At 42.4% G+C, this 7,338-nt stretch overlaps 2 protein-coding genes across 3 annotated transcripts; one reads left to right on the forward strand and one right to left on the reverse strand.

Annotated features, from left to right (window-relative positions):
- Positions 1 to 1,695: 1,695 nt before the first annotated feature.
- Positions 1,696 to 3,523, reverse strand: otud6b (OTU deubiquitinase 6B). Of its 2 annotated transcripts, none has more exons than XM_077591241.1 (8): positions 3,264 to 3,523; positions 2,852 to 3,000; positions 2,705 to 2,782; positions 2,444 to 2,644; positions 2,253 to 2,367; positions 2,136 to 2,197; positions 1,951 to 2,057; positions 1,696 to 1,870 (listed from the first exon to the last, which is right to left on the reverse strand). In XM_077591241.1, exons 1-8 carry the CDS (start codon positions 3,337 to 3,339, stop codon positions 1,795 to 1,797), a joined length of 864 nt encoding a protein of 287 aa, XP_077447367.1. In that variant the 5' UTR covers positions 3,340 to 3,523; the 3' UTR covers positions 1,696 to 1,794. The 2 variants fall into 2 exon arrangements, with proteins under 2 accessions (XP_077447367.1, XP_077447368.1); XM_077591242.1 differs by having other exon boundaries at positions 2,852 to 3,029; positions 3,264 to 3,520.
- Positions 3,524 to 3,846: 323 nt separating this feature from the next.
- On the forward strand, positions 3,847 to 6,997 carry LOC144067451 (ras-related protein Rab-5A-like). The gene is made up of 6 exons (XM_077591245.1): positions 3,847 to 4,241; positions 5,075 to 5,305; positions 5,374 to 5,525; positions 5,602 to 5,724; positions 5,841 to 5,934; positions 6,201 to 6,997. Exons 2-6 carry the CDS (start codon positions 5,140 to 5,142, stop codon positions 6,320 to 6,322), a joined length of 657 nt encoding a protein of 218 aa, XP_077447371.1. The 5' UTR covers positions 3,847 to 4,241; positions 5,075 to 5,139; the 3' UTR covers positions 6,323 to 6,997.
- The last annotated feature ends 341 nt before the right edge of the window (positions 6,998 to 7,338 follow it).

Consider the following 7,338-nt stretch of genomic DNA (forward strand, 5'->3'; position numbering starts at 1 on the left):
CAAAAACATGCATGCTAGGCTAGCCGGCTAACACTCTAAATCACATGGGTCAAAGTGGCGGCCCGGGGGCCAAATCTGGCCCGCCGCATCATTTTTTGTGGCCCGGGAAAGTAAATCATGAGTGCCGACTTTCTGTTTTAGGATCAAATTAAAATGAAGAGTATAGATGTATATTACATTTCCTGATTTCCCCCCTTTTAAATCAATAATTGTAATTTTTTTAATCCATTTTTCTGTGTTTTTAGTTCAAAAATCATGTTGTAAAATCTAAAAATATATTTTAAAAAAGCTAAAATAAAAATTGTTTTAGATCTCTAAAAACTGAATATTCAGGGTTTTAATCCATTTATTAAAAAAAATCTAAATATTATATCTAAAATGGTCTGGCCCACATGAAATCGAGTTAACGTTAACACGGCCCGCGAACCAACCCGAGTCTGACACCCCTGCTCTAAATTGTCCCTAGCTGTGATTGGTTATCCCTTGTCTCCTTGTGCCCAGCGATTGGCTGGCCACCGATTCAGGGTGTCCCCTGCCTGGTGCCCATAGTTGGCTGGGATAGGCTCCAGCACCCCCTCCAACCCTTTTGACAGTTGAAAATTGTTGAAATAAACACAATAACGCACTGAAAACTAGAAATAAGTCAGTTTGCATTGATGACAACACCCCCCCCCCCAAATCAGGAAAGTCTCCGCCCTTCAAAAGCTCTCCTAACAGCACAGGTGTTGCGAACGCACGGTCCCATCGGGCCCTTTCGCTTCCCTCCCATCTGTTCCCCGTCGCCGAGGCGGCGTCCGTAAGATGGCCGCGCTGTTGCGCGAGGACCGTTGATTGACGTATATGCAAAGGAGGAGGGCGGCGGCATCCTCCGAGGAGGCGCCATACGGCCCGCAAAACAAAAGCGCTTGTAAATTCCCAACATGCCAAGCATATGTTAATGAGCCTTCCTTGCGCTTCTGATATAATTACCGCGAGCGGCGGCGGCGGGGCCTAGGTCCCCCCGGTGGAAAGGCTTCGCTCGGCACGGGGTCAATGACTCGTTGCAGTGTCGATCATTTGCTGCCAACCCTCCTAGCTCAATGGGACATATTTTGTAAGGGTCAAGAAAATCAAGCATTTATATTTTGGTTTATAGACTAGCATTAAAATCATTTTATAATAGCCAATTCAATGATTTTATAACCAATGTAATATGATCCAGTTTCCTTGTTTTTGCAAAACGTCATTGTAATAACCCATCGTATAAAAAATTAATGCCATATCTGGACATAATATGCTACTCTAACTCGAAGAAAAATAATGTGATTGAGCACCACCTACTGGTTATGTGAGTATGCAAACTGACAAATAAAAAATGCATACCTATACGAAATAATAGACTACTATTTACACTAAATATATACTATTCATAGCTAGCGATAGTCGTCCAATACCATCCTACTCTTTGGCAGCGATCAAACGTCAGATTGGACCTAGCAGTAGACTGGACGTCAATCACCGTCAATGGGAGCCAACTTAAAATTGTATCAATTAAAATTTACATTTCAAAAGATATAAATCAATATATACATGGTAGAGAAAGGTGCTCATATTCGAGCGCTCATTTGCTGCCACCTATTGGCAGGTTTTAGTTTACACACATCGACAATAACACAGTAATCAAGCACTAGTAAATGAGCACAAGAAGAATGGGCATTTGTTTTCAGACTTTATTCAATTTTGATATGCTTTTATAATGTAAATACTATTTTTTCACGTCAGTTTCTTCCATGTTGTTGCAGTCTTCTTCACCCCTTAGGGGTCTTCATGCTCCTTAAGTTCCCCCACAGAGTTGTAGTGCTCTCCCAGCCCATAAGCGTGACGCATGTAGCTGCAAAATCAGACAAAATCCACAGATGTAAAAAAATAATAATAAAATAAAAAAGTGAAATCCTATTTTGGTGGACTCACATTAGGGTGATGACCTCCCCACCCTGTTCCTCGCCTATAATTATGGTCGGCGAATCGGCCTGGAGGACTTCGATGGGAAGTTGGAGGACTTTGCTCAGTGCTTGTAGCTGTTCAAGACCGAAATATTGCAAAATAAATGGGAGGAAAAAACAAAACAAAAAGTCATTTAACATTGAAAGACTCACTTCCAACTGTCCGCCCCATGCTGCTGTATGCTCCACGTCGTTACAGTACTTCTCAAAGTCCTCTGCAAGACAACCCACACATTAAGACAGAAAAAGGCTAATCTAGTTAGCACGTACCTGCAGTGTAGATATCACCCGTGTCAGGGTTGCTAAGGAACGGGAGGAAGTTATCAACGTGGGATCGCATGTGCGCCGCGGTGCGACTCCGAAGTTCCTTCACGCTAAACTCGCTCTTTAAAAACAACATTAGTTATTTACAAAAAAAAAAGACATTTTTGATTGGAAGCTACCTAAGTGCAATTTTGTACCTTGTCTCGCCTCTCCAGCTGGTCCTGAACAGCGCGGTACATGCAGTGTCCATCAGAGGAGATCTCCTTGATACCAAGACCTCGCGGCGAGAGCTTCTCGACCAGCTTAAGGCGCTCCAGCTGACGTTTGCCCTGCAGGTTCTCCACCTCGGCTTCGGCGATTCTACTCTCACGCTCGCGTTCCTGGGTGGCCTTCTTGTCCTGGAAAGCCGAATTTGGCTAAAATGTTGTTCTGATGTGATGCTTTCATTTAGAGCTCACCCTTCTCTTCTGGGCTTTGGTGACACGGGGCTGCTGTTCAACCGTTAGTGCTTCAACGCCATTCACTGCCTCCGCTACCTTGAAAGAAGAGTTGAGGTGAGCCGAGTGATGACAAAACGCTGGGAAACGCTGGGATTCGTGGGGTACCTTTGCGTCAGACGTGGGTTCGACACAGCGCAGCTCCTCGTCGTGTTTCTGATCCAGCTCGGCCTCCATTTTGGCAATCTCTTCGGTCATCTGTTTCCGCCTTTTCTTGTCATTTTTGGGAACTGCGTTTTTCATGCTCTGGATTGTGGCTGTCAAAAACATAGGTTGAGTTACTAACCTGCGACGTAAGCACGTAAATACACAAGTTGGGCTTTTAAAGTAATACAACTCATTTAGTCTGGGAGGAGTCATTGTGAATGCGCATGTTCAGTGCCATTGACGGCGCTAGTCGTCCAATCCATTTTGCCTGGACGAGTTTGGCAGAAAAAAATGATTGTCTTAATGAGTTGGACGTCCATCGACGTCAATGGCAGCCAATTAAATTGAATAAAGGAGATAAGGCGACGTTAACCTTGCAAATCTTTCTTCTCTTTACGATGCTGCTTTAGTAACATCTCCTCCGGCGTCTCCACGTCCCCTTTGTCCATGATTAAGGATGTCGTTTCAAGCACGCTATGCGAAAAATATATATACAGGACTACATATCATATGCTATAAATCTTAAAATTTAACCGCATTATTGCGGGAATATTAGAAAGGAAGTAAATAAAGCGTGTTGTGTTTTGGCCTTTCTTCCGGACTGTTTTCCTCGCCTAGAATAACAGTGATGAAATGTGGTCACAGCGCTACACTGGTCAGATAGAGTAATGCAGATAACTCGAGTTTTTTTCCCCCCATTGTTTTTTTCTCTCTTAAATGTGAAAACGTAGAGTAAATATTTTACTTGTTTTTTCATGTTTAATCAGTGAGTCTGATTTATCTTGAAAGGGTCGGTCGCGCCCGTACATCACGGATGGTGATGTCACTTAAACGGTGACGTAGTGCAACATAGACATCATATATATAAAAGCTAGAAGCAATTGGGACGGCCGTTGTCAATAGTCGGCCATTTTTTGTCAGTTCCAAACGCTATCCATGACACGGCAGTTATATATATTTTTTAAAATACAGCCTAAATTATAGAAAAAAAATATAGAAAATCACTCGCACCAGTGCAGCCTGCAAAAGAGCCATGTGCATAGCGTCAAATGCTTTAAGATGGCAGCCGGTTCATTAACGCTTTCGGCTCTGACTTTCTACATCTAGATCTCTTTATATTTGATATCTGGAGCTGGCAAGGGCGGAAGAAGAGCTGCTTGTTTGTGTTTTGGTTCCAAAGGGAAGTTGCGAGAAGAAAGGAAGGAAGGAAGGAAAGAGCGAAAGAAAGACGGGACGGCGGTGCTGGCTAAGTGAAGCCATCTTCTCATTTCTTCTTCCACGATAACTCGCCACCAAACCCGTGAAGGCATTTGATCACATTTGACGTCCCACAGCGTCGTCTGGCTTTCAGGTTAGCAGCGTACATGACGTCACATTGGGGTTTTCCAGCTAGCTTTGTTGCTTACCCACTCGGGCTTTTGTCACTATTGCTTATTATCCTCACAAATGATAATATAGATCTTAAAAAGCACGCATTTTAAAGCAAAATGTCACATGTTTTGGTGTTTTGATCCTACAGGTACAGCTGTGATGTTTGGACTAACTAACTAGCATTCATGCTAGCATATCTTGCGCGTTACTTAAAAGAAAACAAAAAAAACCTGATTGTGAATTAAAAGCCATTAAATATTGACCTAATTATGTTTTTTGCTAGGCTCGAAGTAGCGATAATTTAAATATTTGCTAACCACACGCGATCTGAATTGCAGGCTATGAACATTATAATCTTTGTTAATCTACATTTTTACCATGTACTTTTGAAACAATTTCAAAATGTTTTGACTCTTTATATTCTGATTGTTTTGGCTCAAGAATATACTTGCACTCTTTTTTGTGTGCTCAAGGTTAACATTCCAGGAGTCACGCTTGAGGCGCTTACACACAGTTTTTTGTGTGGGAATTAAATGCCAATTCCCGTTTTAAATAAGAGATGCATGGTATGTTAGCGTGTTGTGTAAGACCATGCATGCTAGGCTAGTTGAAACCTCTAAATTGTTTCTACGTGTGTGTGAATGGTTCTTTGCCTGAGTGCACCCTGCTGGCAAATATTCAGGGTGCCCTCCCCCCAGTCTTCTGCCCACAGTGGGCTGGGATAAGTTCCAGCACCCCCGCGGCCCTTGTGATGATAAGCTGTACCGAAAATGAATGGAAGGATAAATGATCATCCACCTTTTGTGTTTTCAGCAAAACGTGCCAATTGTGAAAATTTCAACCCGAACGAGGGACGGCAGACGGAGAGCGAGAAGATCATGGCGAGTAGGGGAGGAGTGACGAGACCCAACGGTTCCAACGTCGCTAACAAGATCTGTCAGTTCAAGCTGGTTCTGCTGGGCGAGTCTGCCGTGGGCAAGTCCAGCTTGGTGCTGCGCTTCGTCAAGGGACAATTCCATGAGTTCCAGGAGAGCACAATAGGAGGTGAAGTGGGAAGCGCTGACATAAACACTATTTTTGTATTGTGACCGATTCCTCCTGGCGTCTCTTAGCGGCCTTCCTAACTCAGACGGTGTGTCTGGATGACACGACGGTCAAATTTGAGATTTGGGACACTGCGGGCCAGGAGCGCTATCACAGCCTGGCTCCCATGTACTACAGAGGAGCCCAGGCCGCTATTGTAGTTTATGACATCACTAATGAGGTTGGACTCTTCTCTCCGATGCAAAATGTGTTTATTTTCAATGAGTGATGAGATTTTTTTAAAATTTTGAACAAAGGAGTCTTTTGCCCGGGCCAAGAATTGGGTGAAGGAGCTGCAGAGGCAAGCTAGTCCGCATATCGTCATCGCCTTTTCAGGCAACAAGGCCGACTTGGCCTCCAAGAGAGCGGTGGACTTCCAGGTTAATACAAAAAAAATAAAAATAGGAACAATTCCAAATAGTAGAACTGGTGTGTATGTGGACTTATATTAATCTATGCATATTATTTTGATATTTTCTTACCTTGTTTTGGACAGGATGCTCAGGCGTACGCAGACGACAACAGCTTACTTTTCATGGAGACGTCGGCCAAGACGTCCATGAACGTCAACGAAATATTTATGGCCATTGGTGAGTGTCCAGCACAGTTTGACGTAGGTTGGAAAAACAAGTTATATAAAAGGTCAGGAAGAATACATTAATCAGACTTGTTTTTGAGGAAATAGAGAATCACAATATAGCTTTTATCATCATTCTTAACCCAAAACATATGAGCCTAATATTTGGGGGTAAAAAATCTTGATAAATAAGTGACAGGCCCTTAAAAAATATTTTCTTTCCAAAAAACCCCTGAAAATAATTTGCTTTAATACCAACTGCTCCTGCCACCCCCTTAGCTCAACGGTTGCCCAAGACGGATCCCCAGTCATCGGCCGCCAGCGGCGGGGGTGGGCGAAACCGCGGCGTGGACCTGGCGGAGGCAGCGCAACCCGCCAGGGCGCCGTGCTGCAGTAACTAGGGCACGGGACACCTCGCCGCCCCTGCTAGCGGCTCCGAATATTAACGCAGTGAGAACCCGTCCTGAAGAGCTCCACCTTGTGGCCGTTCATCGACGGTGGCGGACATTTCGGTCACTCGTGCCGCTCCTTCATTAATTAGCTCGAGCGAGCCGAGCGCTTATTAGCGTTTTGATTGGACGAAATCCTAAAAAAAAAAATGTCCGTCAAGAGTATGTCGCTTCACCTCGACTCGGTTAGGAAGTGCTTATGATGTCAGAGGTGCCCTTTTCGTTCTATTTTTTTTCTGTTTCTTTATCAACACGCAATTTCATCTCTTCCACTTTTTTTTTTACATGCCTTGCACTAATGACAAACAAGTATATCATTGTGTCTTAAATACTTACAACCAGTGTGTTATAAAGAAATACAATATAAATATATAAATAGTACACTGTACATAGGGTGTTGTGGATTAGCAGTCGTGACTAAAAGAAAAAAAATATTACTGTATGTAGGGCCTTTTTTTTTTCCATTGGTGATTTTTGGAAATGAATTTGGTGTTATTAGCACTTCTGTTGAAAAGGAAAAAAGCAATTCGTCTTCTTTTCAGCTTTAGCTTGATATGTGTAATCGACGATGAGAATGGTTCATTTGATGTATTTTGCACATTAAATATCATGAATATCAACCACTAAGGTTTTTACTTATCTTGTTTTTTTTGTATTCCTGTCATTTAAAAGGGAAATTACCGTAGCAAACGGCGTTAACAGGTAGTTTACAAATAGATTCTACTTAAGTTTTTTTCATTTTAGTAACAGGAAAAACGAATTTATGAATGAAAATGCTAATATGAATTGGGAATAGTTATCTGATGAACATTTAGTATAAGGAAAATCTGAGACTAGTTACAAAAAAACAGGTTTGGATTAAAATCGTAAACTTCTTTGTTCCCTAAGAAACAAAAAAAATACAGTTAAAATCTTGCACTTTCCTTACTACTGTAATTAAATGTAATATAATACTGCACACAAATTGT

Source organism: Stigmatopora argus, chromosome 21, assembly GCF_051989625.1.
Source record: "Stigmatopora argus isolate UIUO_Sarg chromosome 21, RoL_Sarg_1.0, whole genome shotgun sequence".
In the NCBI taxonomy this organism is placed as follows: Eukaryota; Metazoa; Chordata; class Actinopteri; order Syngnathiformes; family Syngnathidae; genus Stigmatopora; species Stigmatopora argus.

What these genes read in the sequence shown, in the direction of transcription:
- otud6b (XM_077591241.1), bottom strand. Translation starts at nt 3,339, where the DNA reads ATGGACAAAGGGGACGTGGAGACGCCGGAGGAGATGTTACTAAAGCAG. An exon ending in CCAAAGCCCAGAAGAGAAGG is followed by an intron (nt 2,645 to 2,704) that starts GTGAGCTCTAAA and finishes TCGGCTTTCCAG; the next exon opens with GACAAGAAGGCCACCCAGGA. An exon ending in AGCTGGAGAGGCGAGACAAG is followed by an intron (nt 2,368 to 2,443) that starts GTACAAAATTGC and finishes TTGTTTTTAAAG; the next exon opens with AGCGAGTTTAGCGTGAAGGA.
- LOC144067451 (XM_077591245.1), top strand. Translation starts at nt 5,140, where the DNA reads ATGGCGAGTAGGGGAGGAGTGACGAGACCCAACGGTTCCAACGTCGCT. An exon ending in CCAGGAGAGCACAATAGGAG is followed by an intron (nt 5,306 to 5,373) that starts GTGAAGTGGGAA and finishes GGCGTCTCTTAG; the next exon opens with CGGCCTTCCTAACTCAGACG. An exon ending in TTTATGACATCACTAATGAG is followed by an intron (nt 5,526 to 5,601) that starts GTTGGACTCTTC and finishes TTTTGAACAAAG; the next exon opens with GAGTCTTTTGCCCGGGCCAA.